At 35.8% G+C, this 16,022-nt stretch overlaps 2 protein-coding genes across 2 annotated transcripts in view; one reads left to right on the top strand and one right to left on the bottom strand.

Annotated features, from left to right (window-relative positions):
- Nucleotides 1-2,654, bottom strand: part of METTL25 (methyltransferase like 25) — a 30,917-nt gene extending 28,263 nt beyond the window's left edge. Inside the window, exons 1-2 of the mRNA XM_070947352.1 lie at nucleotides 2,332-2,654; nucleotides 229-387 (exon numbers count right to left, since the gene is read on the bottom strand). Of these exons, the coding sequence (XP_070803453.1) occupies nucleotides 229-387; nucleotides 2,332-2,623 (451 nt within the window). The 5' untranslated portion in view covers nucleotides 2,624-2,654. The remainder of the gene's footprint in view (nucleotides 1-228; nucleotides 388-2,331) is intronic.
- CCDC59 (coiled-coil domain containing 59) lies at nucleotides 2,530-7,188 on the top strand. The gene is made up of 4 exons (XM_070947353.1): nucleotides 2,530-3,016; nucleotides 4,289-4,511; nucleotides 5,721-5,820; nucleotides 6,164-7,188. Exons 1-4 carry the CDS (start codon nucleotides 2,878-2,880, stop codon nucleotides 6,323-6,325), a joined length of 624 nt encoding a protein of 207 aa, XP_070803454.1. The 5' UTR covers nucleotides 2,530-2,877; the 3' UTR covers nucleotides 6,326-7,188.
- Nucleotides 7,189-16,022: the final 8,834 nt, after the last annotated feature.

Genomic DNA, 16,022 nt, shown 5'->3' with positions numbered 1-16,022 from the left:
ATTTGGAAGAGTCAACATATTGCGTCCAACAATCTCTGTCCTCATTTTACCGACCTCAGAAGGATGGAAGGTCGAGTCAACCTTGACCCAATGAGGTTTGAATTGCTGACAATTGGCAGAATTAGCCTGCAAAAGTGCATTCTAACCACTGTGCCACCATGGCTCCTAATAACTGAATTTTAAAGAAAAAGTTTTGCAGATATTAAAAACAATATAACATTAACTTACTGGATTGCTGTTTTCTGTCCATTGCTTTGAGTATCTGTTCTAATGAGGTGCATACTCCAAGATTTGGCATTGAATAGTATTTAGCAGCTAATACAAAAGCCTGGATATTAATCAGCCTCTGAGTATTTTTACAAAAAATGTTGTAAAATCCAGAGTTATCTGTGTGGAAAGAACAGGAAACAGTTTATAATAATGGATGAAACAGGGTATCTCAAAGCAAAACTTTTTAATCAAGGTACCCGAAATAGGCTAACCTAAAGCATCTGTTCTTAATCTGCAATTAAACCAAACCCATTTTTCCTTTTGGATTCAACACACAACAAAAACCTACTATCTATAACACCTTCTAGATTAAAACTGAAATCTAATCTAGGAACCATACTGATAATAATCTCTTAATGATGTGGAAATGTTTTATTTTTCAGCTGTAAAAAGAGAAAAAAGTGTTGGCTTCAACAATTAACTTAAATCAATTAAATAAAATTATCAATACCATTCAAAGAATCTCAGTAATATTTAAAACCCAAAATACTTTCCAGAAGCTTGGAAGAGCCGAAGATCAGTTCCTGAATTGCAAACAATACTAATACGCTAAATAAAGCAGAGAGAGTATCATGAAGTGTTAGCTCTTATTTATGTGTATTAATTTATGTATTCCCTTTATTTTTTTTTCATCTCAAGACAAGACACATAAAGCTGATTCCTCCTATTTTCCCGACAACCATAATCATGTGAGATGGGTAGGACTGAGAACAAGCGACTGGCCCAAAGATTTCCTCCAACAGTGCCCATAAGTCTGCCTCAGAAAGCGTCGTTTTTCATCAGAAAAAACAATTGCTACCAACCTGCCTTCCATTGAGGACCTGTATACTGCACAAGTCAAAAAGTGGGCTGTGAAAATATCTACTCATATAATGTCCACATCCTAGACATAAAACTGTTTCAACTTCTACCCTCAAAACAACACTATAGGGCACTGCACACTAAGGACAGTTTTTCCCCGAATGTAATCACTCTGCTTAACAACTAATTCCCACAACACTATCAAATAATGTACTAATACTGTATTACTATTATTATTCTCTTCCTTACTAGTATCTATCTCTTCCCACTTATTACTATAACCACGTTGCTTGTATCTTTCAATTTATATTGTTTTTATTTGTCTCCTAGTACGATTTGATAGCGTATTAGTAATCTTGACCATCACCAAGTGAAATAAAAATATCTTTTTATTTTTGATGAATGTATTTTATTCTCCTTATGTACACTGAGAGCATATACACCAAAGACAAATTCCTTGTGTGTCCAATCACACTTGGCCAATAAAGAATTCTATTCTATTCTATTCTATTCTATTCTATTCTATTCTATTCTATTCTATTCTATTCTACTCTACTCTACTGTACTCTACTCTACTGTACTCTACTCTACTCAATTCTATTCTATCCTATTATTCTATTCTATTCTATTCTATTCTATTCTATTCTATTCTATTCTATTCGTCTAGTCTAGTCCTTATTCTTATTCTTATTCTTATTCTATTCAATGTACTATGTGAATAGCTTGTAATGCACTCTGGGTTGAGGAAAAGGAACTGTATGAATTATTACTGAGGGCATACTGAAACTAAGCAGGTCTAAGGGCTGAGGAAGAGGGAGGAAAAGGATGGGGGGGGGGAGAGAGATTGCCCAGGGAATCTCCCGAGTTCGCCAAAGCAATCTTTTTCAACCTGGGCAACGAGGGCAATTCAGGCCCGCCTTTTAAAGTTGCCAAGGTTGAAAAATACTGCACTAAAGCAGGGGTCTCCAACCTTGGCAACTTTAAGACTTGTGGACTTCAACTCCCAGAGTTCCTCAGCCAGCTTTGTCCACAAGTCTTAAAGTTGCCAAGGTTGGAGACACTTGCACTAAAGGATGAACGTTGTGACAGCAGTTAACATTTTCATCCAATCTTCGTCGACCGAGCAAGCAAGATTCCAGACGGCGAAGAAAGAAACGATGAAAGTGGCGGCAACAGTCGGCAAGAGGCTGGAGAGGGCAGAGTTCTACTCGAAGAGCTCAAAAGCCAGCGTCGGCGGCCTTTCCAGATGGTGGCTCTTACCGGCGACGTCCTCTAAGGGGCGCTGCGGAGTCGGCTCTTCCAGGAGGAGATGCTGCAACCTGTCTCCGCTTAGCGCGCCCAGCACCGTCTCGGGAGGGAGAGCTACGAACTTCTCCCAGAGCCCCCTGGTGTAGAACTCCACCGTGTGGATCTGACACAGCGGAAGTCCCCACCGGAGGAACTCTGCGACTGCCCGTAGTCGCTCGGTTACTGTCTCCGCGGAAGGCTCCGGAGGCAAGGGGTGATTCTTTCGGGAGGCGGCCGGCGAGGGCTCCCGAGGACACCTCGACATGGTGAGCCCCGCACAGAAACGGCGAGCCAATCACCGAAGAGAAAACGCTGGGAAGGAGTACCGATAGCTCAAGCATCGATGGGGCTGGTTTTCGCCTCCTCCTTCCCCCCCACCTTTCTTCCCAGGCAAAGTGAATCAAGTGCCGAGCGAAGCCATTTCTACGTTGTTCCCAATCGGATACCCCTGAGGCTGAAAAGACGACGGTGACACCTATTGATGACATAGGCAACGTGCGACAAAATCGAATAGATTGCATGATGGCGCCAGTTGGGAAGAATAGAGCGACTCAAAGCTTCAATAGCAAAGGAGGAAAAGAAAAAGATCCGGCTGGTCTGAGTCGGAAGCAGCCCCGGCGATGGGACGCGCGTCCGTTTAGGGGAAGCCTCCAGGAGGGTATGGACTTCGCCGCGCTGGGCGAGCGAAAGGGGAAAAGATATTATGGTTTCTCTGCAGTATGGCCTCTTGCTCTCTTACTTTTTTCCGTGGCGCCAAGCTAGGTAACAAAGGTAGCCGATCTTGACTGGTCTCAAAAGAAAGCAGAAACGGGCCAGACTGAAATTAAGGGTTAGGGTTAGGGTTAGGGTTAGGATTAAGCTAACCGCCTAAACTGGAAGAGAATATATCGCTTCTGTATTTTTATTATTGTGGCAAAAAAGTAATATCAATAGTTGGGAGATCGTTTTATTAATACAAGACTAGCCTATTACCAGAGGTGGGTTTAATTTTGAGCAGTTCAGAGAACCGGTAGTAAAAATGCTGACTGGCCCCGCCCCCATCTATTCTCTGCCTCCCGAGTCCCAGCTGATTGAGAGGAAATGGGGATTTTGCAGTAACCTTCCCCTGGAGTGGGGTGAGAATGGAGATTTTACAGTAGCCTTCCCCTGCCACGCCCACCAAGCCATGCTACGCCCACAGAACCAGTAGTAAAAAAATTTGAAACCCACCACTGCCTATTACAGTGATTTGGTGATGTCTTGCATCCCAAGAAAGAGCAAGAACCACAAGGTTACATAAAATAGATAATTCTGAGTGTATGTACGCTCACACACACACACACATACATGCAAAGAATCCCTACTACATTAAAAAAAATCACTTTACTGATGAGGAAATTAATGAGGGAAAGAACAGGCACAGAGGAAGACAGTTATATTCTATTTGAATAAATATGATTTGGTTATCATATGTTAAAGGAAAAACTTTACATGGGCTTTACTTTTTCATATGACTAGCAGTTTTTATATATATATAACTTAACCAGGAGTTCCCAACCCCCAGTCCGCAGCCTGTTGAGTACTGAGCCGTACAAGAGGTGGACAAGTGCACAAAGCTCCATTTGCACAAGTGGCAAGCAAAACCATCCCCTTCCCCCTGCCTGCCACTGCCAGTCTGCAGAGCCAGAAATTTTGGGACTGCTGATTTAGCTAAAGCTCTATTTGTTAGCTCACATTGAATTTACAGATGGAACAGATATAGGGGTATGGCAATATGAATCCTTGAATCTTGTCCCATCTCAAGGTGTATACTTTGTAACCAATTAATCACTACTAGATACAGATTGGTATAGTAACAGAATTTCAGTTTTAAATATCAGATTGGTGAATACATGTTATAAAAGAAATACATTCATTAAAAATAAGTAATCTTTTTGTCCTATACTTTTAGGTCAAGGCTTTGCCATTTGGAGAAAACAAAAGATTCAACGTGCCTACAAAAAGTTACTTAAAAAGGAAAGACATGTGAATCCTCAGAAGAATGTTGGGTATACTGAAGATTATCCAGAACATCTGAAACATCTTTACTTAGCTGAAGAGGAAATGCTTCGGAAACATCAGAAACTTAAACATAAACCAGTAATACTTGAAGAGAAGGAGACTGTAACTTCAGAGTAAGAATGCTAGTGTTCTTAGTAGTAAAATGGTTTTTTTATAGTAATGTTATTAAAAATTACAATTGCAACAATAAAAATAATACAAACTGAAAAATAAAATAAACCAAAATTGAAAGTGCAGAAAAGAAATACAAATAAGAGATAAAGAGAAAAATAAGAATATAATAAAGAAAAATATATAAATTATTGACTTCATCACAAGTATAAACAATTTTAATTACTCATTGCCTCTTAAAATAAAATAAATGATCTTATTTTCGAATATACCATCTCTTACCTATAAACAAATCTTTAAAGCCTTGTCATTCAGTTCTGATTTCAGCAAAAGTCTATTAAGGGTTGGCAGAACAACAGCTATTTTAATCTTGATCAAATAACTTTATATTTCCTAGCAATCTTTTTCATTCTGAATTTGTAATTGTTCTTTAATACAATCCTTCTAGAGTATATTCCATTCTATTGTTTGTAAAGAATTTAAAACAAAAATATTTTCCACAGAGAAGATTTGTATAAGTAATTCCAAAATCTTATTTCAAGTTTATCTGGACCCTTATTCTATTTGTAACTTTCCAAAATCAAAGTTATAATCATTTCTTTGCTGTTTATTGAAAAAAAAGTCATTTAACTTATATTTAAAACTTCCAGTGCTAAGACTTGGAGAAAATTCACCCAGATTTGTTGATCCAAAAGTTCCTAATAATTGGAAAGCAGTTAACAATTTGTGAAAGTGATTAGAAAAGGAAGTATGTAAAGCCAGTGACCTTTTAAAAGGCATCAACCGTAGTTTGAGCAAGATTCCTCATCACCCATGGATACCTGCTACAGACTGGTGTCTTTGGTCTCCTTGCAAAAAACAATTGCCTAGAGTACTCGTGAGCAATCTCATGCTCCCAAGAGATATTATAAAGAGCCAATCTATTTGCCGGCTCTTCATTCTACAATCATTAGCTCTGCTTTTAGCAAGCCATTTTTACTTCACCATTTGTTCCCCAGAGACCAATGATAAAATTATTTCTAGTGCTGTTAACAAAAAAGTTACAGTGACTAAATAAAGTACTGGGCTGAAGCAAATAAAAATCTAAAGATTTTTGCCATTCATCCATTCCACAGTTTTCAGTCATTGAATCAAGTTCCCAACTGCTTAGAGAATATAGTTCTGCTTAACCAAAGGTATATTTTAATTGCCAGTATTCTTGTTTAACACAGGAGCAATGTGATTCAGAGAAAACCTAAAGCAAAAACTTCAAACCAGAAAGCAAAAGAGGATTATGAAAAAATAAAGACTGAACGAAACGAGAAAAAAGAAGTATGTAACTTTTAAATAAAGTCATTGGTTTTAGGGCTATATATCTTGGTTTGGTTTTAAGTTTTATTTAGGCAGTTATTTACTGATTTCAATAATGCTGATCTCTTGAGTATGTCTTATATAGTCTTAAAAGCATATGCTTATGTTTCATCAGTAGAAGAAACTTATGTCCACTTGCATGCTCTGTCTTGTGAGTAAAATGAGAAGAGCATTCAGAATGTATGCTCTTTTTTTGTATATACAGTATATAGTTGCTAAGATTGATGCAGCATGCATAGTATGAAATAACTCTAAAGGAATGAAATAAGTACGTGTCTTAATGATTCTAGTTCTTTTATTTCAGGCAGCCAAAAGAAAAAGAGAAGAAAGAGAGAAAGCTCAAAAACTTTATAAACAGAAGAAAATGGAAACATACAAAATATTAAGTAAAAGGACTAGAAAAGGACAACCAAATCTAAATTTACAAATGGAATATCTACTTCAAAAAATTGAGAAAAAAGTATAACTTGTCATATTGTTTTAAATTATAGACACAAAAAAATTATAATATGAACTGGTTATGGACTTTTTTTCCCTATGGCCTTTAAATTTTGTAGTGTCAGCTCTTTTTAAAGTCTGTTAAGTGATAATGAAAATATTTTTGCAAATGGAAATCTACTTGCAAGGACTTTTAAAGTTTAATTTGAATAGGCTGACTATATTAAAATGTTCTTTGTATTTTTAAGAAATACAGCTAAACTTTCTGAATGTATGTGGTGCGTTTGTACTGTGACTTAAAAACAGATCCTTTTGCCTTAATACAGGTAGCCCTCAACACACAACTGTTCATTTAGTGACCTTGCAAAGTTACATTAGTACTGAAAAAAAATGACTTATGACCGTTTTTCACACTTACAACGTTGCAGCATCACCATGATCACATGATCAAAATTCAGATGCTTGGCAACTGACTCATATTTTTGATGGTTGCAGTGTCCCAGGGTCATGTGATCACCTTTTGCAATCTGACAAGGAAAATCAATGGGGATGCCAGATTCACTTAACAACTGTATCACTACCTTAACATTTACAGTGATTCATTTAACAATTGTGGCAAGAAAGGTAATTAAATGGGGCATTAACAGAAATGTTAGGCTTCATTGTAGTCGTAAATTGAGGATTACCTGCACAGTTTATATGGGCATGCATAGAATTGCATTGCTGTTTTCAATACAATTGGTCTTTGGTTTAGTTTAAAGTTTGCTGTACTTCGTTTTCCTCTGTTCTTTGTTTTCTTTTGCATACATACATTCAAAAATTCACTTTAACTGACTATGAACAAAGTGTTCTTGGCATAACTTAATAAAATACAGAAATAGAGTTTGTAAATGTTTGCCAAATATAGTGTAATTATTACTATGATAAACCTGAGCATATAAACGTATTTAGAGAAAAATTGCTTACAGAAATATAATAGAATTATTTTTTAAAAAACATAAGAATATATGGGATTAATGGGATCTAGTTGGAACAGGGTAGGAAAATTTTGTGTATGCAATGTATATCTAGGTATAGATAACATTCAACACTGAAAATTATAATAAATAGTTTAGTAGTACCTTTAGCAACCAGATGCCTGCATACTAGTAGGTCAATACTATTAAATATTTCATAAGCAATCTTCACAGTACTAGCTGAAGCATTTTTCTAATATTTTGCTCAAGAATTCTGTAATGAATTGCAGTAATTTAACATACAGTCATGTGAAAAAGAGAGCCTCTTTGAGTTCCATGGCTTTATGTATGAGGACATAGTAAAAATCATCTGATCCTTAGCAGTTCTTAAAAGTAGGTAAATACAACCCCAGATGAACACCAACAGCACATGATATATTACACCAGGGGTGTCAAAACGGGTGGCCTGTGGGCCAGATGCATCAGATGCAGGCCACGCACACTCCAGCTCCACAAAAGGGTAAAACGTCGCAATATGGCAACATGACGCCACGAGTTTGACACCTGTGTATTGCACTAGATCATGTTTTTACAAAAAGCCAAAATGGAGAAGCCATGTGTGAAAAGTACACCCTTACTGTTTCCATAGATAGGAAGAAGCTAGAGCTGTGATTGCAATTTTTCCCCATCCCTTTGCACTAGAAGGAAGTTACTACCAGGTGCAGGACTGTTCATCATCCACACCTGTTCTAGCACCAGAGCTTTCCTATTCTGAATTGGAAGTATATCCAAAACCAAAAGGAAACATCTTCTTACTCTCTATAATTCTCTCAGATTTTCTTTAGACAAGTCATTCATTTCACTTTAGTCTCTATAAATAGTACAGTATGCTATATGCCATGATGGGATATAGGGATATCATTCTATATAGGATATAGAAAGATAGGTTTCAGCTACAGTTGCCTAACATGGCTTTGGAAAACAGACTCAGAGAATGCTGTCCAGTGAGATAAAATACATATCGACTAGTAATCTAGATGCTAGATGTGATAGGTACGTTAACATAGGTAATCCTATGTTAACGTACCCATCACATCTAGCATTCTGATGTTCTGCTTTGACAACAGTTATTCTCACGATCTAAGTCAGTATAACAGTACTAAATCTAAAATATAACAACATGAACAAATATAGCATGTATGAAGTAAGGCCCTATGTTCTTGGACTTGCAGAAGCAGCTTGATTTAGTGGTTAAGACATCAGACTAGAAACCAGGAGACTCTGAGTTCTAGGTTCTAGTCCTGCCTTGGGCATGAAAGCTAGTTAGGTGGCTAGTCAGTCTCTCTCAACCCAATCACCTCACAGTCTAATTGTGGCAAATAGGAGGAAGCAGTATTAGATACAGATAGTCTTGACTTAGAACCATTCATTTAATGATCATTCTAATTTACAATGGCACTGAAAAGAATTATGACCAGTCCTTGTGCTTACAACCATCATAGCATTCCCAGGATCATCTCATGAAAATTCAGGCACTTGTCAATTGGCATGTATTTACAATGGCAGCAGCATCCTGAGATTACGTGATCATTATTTGCAACTTTCTTAGCCAATTTATGACAAAGTCAATGGGAGAAGGTGGATTTACTTAACTGTGATACAGTTAACCATAGCATAAATGATTGTAAAATTGGGTGCAACTCATTTAATGACTGTTTCAGTAACAGATGTTCTGGTCCCAATTGTGGTTGTTAGTCACTGACTGCCTGTTTGCTGCCTTGAGTTATTTACTGACTACATGTTTGCTGCCTTGAGTTATTTATAAAAATGACAGTGTTGGGATATGAATAAGTAAATATAAAATAAAAAGTTCTTTAGGTGGAACATTCTGAGTAATAATACAATTGCTTAATTTCTTTTTGTTTATTGCCTCTGAATAATAAGAGAACAAAAAAATATTTGCATTTGGAAGCAGTGCTTCAACTATTGCAATATAACTATGCAAGCATTTCAAGAAATTAATCCATCTTTTATTATGGGACATCTATGCAGGAATCAACAGTGTCCAGTTGTTAAATCACGTAAACAAAACCAGGTACAGCATACACACCCTTAGGATGAAACAACAGAATGTGTCTATAAATTCTGAGCCAAGAATTTTACCTAGAGCCCAAAGCCCTTTTACACAACAATCTCTTCCTTCCTAGGCCAAGCTTGCTTTATTTCACCTAATTTAAAAAGATTCAGAGATATTTTTTTATCTGTTTGCTATCTTCACTAATATTGGAAGAAATATCCATCTGATTCAGTTCCAAGTGGGGAGAAAGGAAACATGGAGGCTGATTGGAAAGAGCTCCTTCGGGATCGTCGAACCCACTGCCTGTAAGAGCCGCCTTTTTCAGCGGAATGGCGGCTCGAAAAAACTCCGTTTCCATTAGGAAACGGAGATAGAGCCGGCTGGGGTGGGTAGAGTCCTCTGCCTAATCCCAAAAGTTTTTTATTTACTTTTGGGAGGGAGCGGAAGAGACTCCCCGTATCCCCAGCCGATGCTCCGGGCTCTGGGAAATCTCTGCTACACGCAGAGCTAGGGGGCAAAAGCAAGCCTGTAAATCTGTCAAATAAATTAATTAAAGAAGATATGAGTTGGACCTCTGATCCTGAAGCGCAAGTATTCTTTTTATTCTATTTTGCCTAAGAAGTGAAGTGAAGGGAAAAAAAGTTTTTTTAAAAAATGGCGATTGCTGCTGCGGTTTGAAGAGAGGCTGAAAGGGAAACTCCTTCCGTTTTCAATTACAAAGTAGCGGAATGAATACTTTTGGCTGTAACTGAGGCAAAATCTCACTCTCACTTCTGTTTTTTTTTTCTTTTTTTTTCTTCTCTTTGAGGATCTGATATTGATCTTGGTTGGAAAAAAGTTTTTTTTTTCTCTCTCTTTTCCAGTAAATTTTGTCTGCGTGGAAAAATGGCACTGAGACTTATAAAACTAGACAAACAGGCAGTGGGGGGGGATTCCCCCATTAATAAATTACATCAACAAGTTTTAACTCTCCAGTCTCAGAAACCTGACTTTAATATAATAGAATTTCTTCTTGAGGAGATTGTAAGAAGGGATGAGATTGTGAATCAGCAACTTGAAAAATTTAAGTTGGAAATCAAAGAAATTGGTGAATTGGTGAAATCTAAGTTTGGCTTTTTGGATTGAAAGATTTTAAAAGTAGCTAAAGGCTTAGCAGACTTTATGACTCAGTTGGAAGCAAATACTAACTCTAAAATGAAAGAAACTGAGGAGAATTTGGATGACAAGATCCAAAAAATTAAAAAGGATTTGGCAAACATTCAGGATAATAGTTCAGAAGACAAACTTAAAATGGAGGCTGATCAAAAGTCTGTTAATGAAGAAAATGTACAATGTACAAATGTACAACAGAGGATTGAAAGAGAAGTTTTAATGATCCAATACAATTTTACAGAATATGCAATTAGACTGAGAGGTTTGCAGGAAGATGACAGAGATGATTTAAGGAAGATATCTTCTGAAATTCTGGCTGGGATTTTAAAGGTTCAACCTGATGAAGTGTTTTGCAGGATTGACAGAATTTATAGAATAAACTCCTGGTTGGCAAAACAAAGGCAATTGCCTAGAGATGTGGTGATTTATTTTACAGACAAAGAAATTAGAAATAATATTGTTCAGAATTCTTATGATTCTGCTTTGCAATTTCGTGGAAGAAAGATTTGGATTTTTAAGGAACTCCCGCCCAAGATGTTAATGGAGAGGAAGAAATTTGGTTTTCTAGTGAATGAGTTAAAAAAAAGGAATATTCTATTTAGGTGGGACGTCCCAGTTGGTTTAATATTGAGATACCAAGGAGTAAGATACCAACTGAATACTGTCGAAAAAGCGGAAGAATTTTATCAAAAAATTTTAAAAATAAATTTAACATCTTTAGGCATAACACAGGACAAGCAAAAGGAGTTGGAAATAAAGGGAAAACATCAAATTACAGAGGCTGTGGTAGATAAACTGTCTTTGGACTCCTTGGATACCCCAGCTGGATTGTCTATAAATTTGAGAGCAGTGTCATCTGATTCTAATGTGATGAACTATCAACTTACAGACAAGTGCGCAAATCAATTAGTTGATATACAAGTGATGGAAAAGACATATGAGATAATAAAACAAAACCAACAAGATCAATTTACAAAGCAGAATGACAACCGAACAGCTGATACACAACTTGTAGGAAGGAAATCTGGATGGAAATGCAACCCGCAAAAGAAAAAGAAAAGAAACAGATCTCGTAGAAATAGTAGTTTCTAAACTAAGCAACAGTGAAGCCAGGGATTTTAAAAAAATAAATAAATGAATATGTGAAAAGATATTGGAGGCGAATTATCGTTTAATACTATCTTGAGGAAAGTGGCAGATCTCTGCAATGCCGTGATTTTGGGATGTGGAAAGAGCCTTACACTGTTGGATTTGAACTATCTATTTTGGATTTCTTTTACCGATAAATATATTATATCTATTTCGAGTTACAAGGCAAGAGAGTCATGCTGGGGCATGCAGAAGATCTGGCTGTTACCCACTAAGATGATGGGGATTTATAATCCTGATGAAAACCACAATTATAACTATATGGAATATAATTATAATGTCACTTGGGTGGTTGTTTTTACTTTTATATATACATGAGGATATTCATTATTGATGGGGGCAGAAGATGACTGAAGATTTTGAATAAACTGTTGCACCAGGATGCTATGTTACCCTATTATGGATGACGGATTTAACAATCTAGTGGAAAGACATCAAAGAAGATACTAAATGAATTATAAATTTAAAGTTATTGTCTTTTCTTTTTTTATAAAATGGAATGTATATATAGACATATGTATATTTTAGCAGAGTGGGCAGTGGATTATATTTAGAATTGTAGTGCATGGTAATCTTGCAGGAAACTGGGTTGAAATAGGTTAGTTTAGTGATTGATTAGTTTAAGAAAAAGGTTTTTTAAGTCATATATTTCGGGGAGTGGAAGAATTGGATAGAACTGAATAAATGTTAAATTTGGAGAAGGCTGCTTTGAAATGTTAAATTAATATATATAAAAGTAAAGGTTATGTTGTTGTAATAATAATAATATTTTATAAGTTTGGGGGAGGAGAAAAAGGGTAGATTGTGAAAAGCGGAGAAAAGCGGAGTTATAAGAATACTATGCTAAGGGTCAGTATTTTGAGGAGTGAGTAAGGGCATGGTAAAATATTATGTAATTAATTATGAATTAGTTTATTGTTGTGAAGAAGAAGTCACGGGGGGATGGGTGGTGAGGGGGGGTTAGGGAAGAAGGGAGGAAAAGGGGGAAAAACTTGTATTTGAAAAACTTTTTCAATTAAAAAAAAAAAAAAAGGAAAGATGGTTTATTGAGGTCCTGGGCAACTGACCACATGAAGTGGAGAGAGAGTTGTTTATATCCTCTCTTGGGCTTTGAACTTGAGCTTCCTCTTCCTGTGGCAAAAGCATGTATTCTATTGGTTGCTTTCAGACTCCTATGGGCTATGCAGGAGTCATAGTTGAGGTTGTCCGAGTTAAGTTTGGTTGAAACTTGGAGGGTGATAATGTAATGAAGAGGCTTGTATTCTGGGGGCAATTCCTATTGCGTTTTAATAGCCTTGTCCTAGTTTGGGTCTTGAGTGAGGTCTAATCCTACCGTTCTACCTTTGTTCAAAATATCCTGTCTTGAATGGATTACCAAATCTGCATTTCTAAAAGCTGGCCTCATCTAAGTATCTGCTTGGGGGCAGGGAACTGTGGCTCTGAGTTTCTGTCTTTAGCAACATGTTTATCCTTTAGGGAAAATCTAATATTCTGCCTTTTTAATATTTCCTAAAATATTTCATTCTTCTACGAGGGGTGGGTGCTAACTTTCTACACTAATGTTCAATATAAAAGTACAAATAAATCAGAAGATTAGCGCAGTCCAGCAGCATACTATATCTATACAATACAACAACTACCTATTTTTGTAGACTTTTTATAAACCCGTGGAATGTTTTAATATTCACTGGCTATAGTATGTAATATGGATTGGCTGAGTTGACATGTTGGTCTGTAAATTTGTACTGTAAGGGTTGTAATTTCTATTGTTACTGCCAAATACATGGTTTATGTATTGTGAGTACCAAAAGCTAAGTGTATTTTTGAACCAAGAGAGTTATAAACAAATTAAGGTCCAGATAAATTTGGAATATTGAATCTTTTATTATAAGATTCACTTGTTGTGATGTAAAATGACTAAAGGCATTACTAGATAGTTATTTAATTTAATTATAGTAACTCTTCATAAAAATGGTATAAATGTAACACTATTTACCCCAATGCAGCAGGAAAAAAATACTTCATCTTACTCCTGTTAAAAATGTACTTCAATTTTTATCAAGAAAACCCCACTGGGTGGAAGTATGGAGCTGAATTTCACCAGGAAAAATGTGTTTGCACTCAATAGTTCAATAGAACCAATGAAATCAGATAAAAATATTCACTTGTGTTAAAATACAGTATAGGAATTTTTGAGGAGCTTCCATTTAATAAACACGATACATTTTTAAAAGACTGCCTAAAACGGGCATATCAAAGAGGTGTTTCTTCTTCAGATGCTTTATGCTGTTAGGGAAATCATTAGAGCTATGCAATGCTTTTGATTTGATGTCAAAAATGTGCTTGGAGCATGATTGCACAATTTTTAAAAAGCAGCTACATTTTAAAAGAACTCCAAACAAGTCCTATATTTGCACACCCACGTGCCCTGAAACATTTTCTAGGAATCATACCTAGAAGTATTCTACAGCCATCTTAAACCTAATTTACAGTTTTGTTTTGTTTTGGTTTTTTTTAATTTGATTTATATGCCACCCTTCTCTGGAGACTCAGGGCGGCTTACAATGTGCTCAGCAATAGCCTTCATCCTTTTGTATATTTATACAAAGTCAGCTTATTGCCCCCACAACTGGGTCCTCAATTTACCTACCTTAGAAAGGATGGAAGGCTGAGTCAACAGTAACAAAATAATATAGGAAATGATACTGGGAGCAGTTTACTTTCATTCTATTCTATGTTTACACTAATGCATTGCTCTGTTCAAGAAATTGCATAATTATTTTTGTCATATAAATGCTTTCCAATAATTGAGTTATTTTCATCAACTAATACACCATACCAAGTGTATTAGATGATAAGTATCTTAGTTGATCAATCATGGAATTCTGTGATTGCCACAACATTTTTTATTATATTCAAGGCCTGAATGGCCCTTTTAGCAATTGCCTTTTCACAGTAGCCATGGCAAAATAAAGTAACATATCATTACTGGAGGACTTAACTGGAGAGGAAAGACAAGAAAAGACCCAAAGAATGAAAAACAAATGACTACACTGGTTCTTTGAAATGTCCCTGGAGAAGAGAGGATGGAAGATCATCCACATGTGCTCTAGATAGCTGCTTCTTATGAGGACATCACAGGATAGCTGTTTTCCTCAATTTGAGTGCCCCAACATAAAGGGATCAATCAAGCTCACAACAGCAACAGGAGTTTTTAAAGGACACTAGTTTGCTCATCTTACTTTTAATCACTTTCAGATTAAAATGGTTAGAAATCTAACCATCTTGCAGTTAATCATCTAACCATCTTAAAGCTATTAGAAATCTTTGGAATGACAAATTCAAAAAGCTACCTATCTTCATTTTTGAACAAAAGAAAAATAAATTATAAGTTTAAGCATTTAAAGAATTTGAAATAAATTGCCAAAAGCTAAGTATGTTTTTGAACCAAGAGAGTTATAAACAAATTAAGGGTCCAGATAAGTTTGGAATGTTGAATCTTTTATTATAAGATTTTGGAACTATATAAATTAAACAACTTTTCTTGGGAATCAAAATTATTTTATCCACTCTAAGTCAAAACAGACTTTCTGATTTAAATTGGACACTCAAGGGGACTAAAGATTTCAGGCAAAAAGAAAACAAATTGCGTTTGGTTTCGATTAGGATTGAAATTTACAAAATGATATCAAACTCTGTAACATTTGAAATATTAAAGGAGGTCTTCAAAGAATGGGGGCAGGAATAAGTAGCCACAATATCATTAACAATATCTGTTTCTATGGATAGGATTTGCCTAAAGGATATTAATGAAGAAATGACAGACACGAAACAAATCTTGCTTGATGCAAAACTAGTAGATTCATAAATATTTGATTTTTTAAAAAGTGTGGATTAAAAGACAAACAAGGTTTTAAGTGGAAATACAAAGTGACAGACCAAGAGAACAACCAAGACAAGGAAACTTTATTGGATATACAAAAGAAGATGATTAAAGTTTTACAAATTAAAGGGGAAATACAGTACAAATGATAAACTAAGAAAATGATCTGAATAATCTCTTTTTTATTGGATTTTATTGGATTGTAAAAGCCTCAAAGAAGCCTCAAAAAGAAGGGACAAAATGGGACAAAGAATTGAGGAGAAATCAAATCCTTTAACATTATTTGAATAAATTAAAGATTAAAATTTTCAGAAATAAAAGGAAATAATTTAAGTTGGTTTATATTGATCAAGTTGATAGAGGTTAATCAAGGCTAAAATCAGTCACATTTTAATGCAATTCCAGCAATCCTTTGTAGAGTTTTTGCTGGCTTCAAATTGAAATGTTATGGATTTGCTTACAGATAAACAATGAGATATGGGAAGTAATGCCTATTTTTAACCTTATA

The sequence above is a fragment of the Pituophis catenifer genome, unplaced genomic scaffold (genome assembly GCF_029215685.1).
Source record: "Pituophis catenifer annectens isolate HBS135680 unplaced genomic scaffold, rPitCat1.0.hap2 SCAF_7, whole genome shotgun sequence".
In the NCBI taxonomy this organism is placed as follows: Eukaryota; Metazoa; Chordata; class Lepidosauria; order Squamata; family Colubridae; genus Pituophis; species Pituophis catenifer.
The sequence above is the reverse complement of the archived record's forward strand: the minus strand, read 5'-3'. Positions and strand labels throughout refer to the sequence as shown.

What these genes read in the sequence shown, in the direction of transcription:
- CCDC59 (XM_070947353.1), top strand. Translation starts at nt 2,878, where the DNA reads ATGATGGCGCCAGTTGGGAAGAATAGAGCGACTCAAAGCTTCAATAGC. An exon ending in TAGGGGAAGCCTCCAGGAGG is followed by an intron (nt 3,017 to 4,288) that starts GTATGGACTTCG and finishes CTATACTTTTAG; the next exon opens with GTCAAGGCTTTGCCATTTGG. An exon ending in AAGGAGACTGTAACTTCAGA is followed by an intron (nt 4,512 to 5,720) that starts GTAAGAATGCTA and finishes TGTTTAACACAG; the next exon opens with GAGCAATGTGATTCAGAGAA.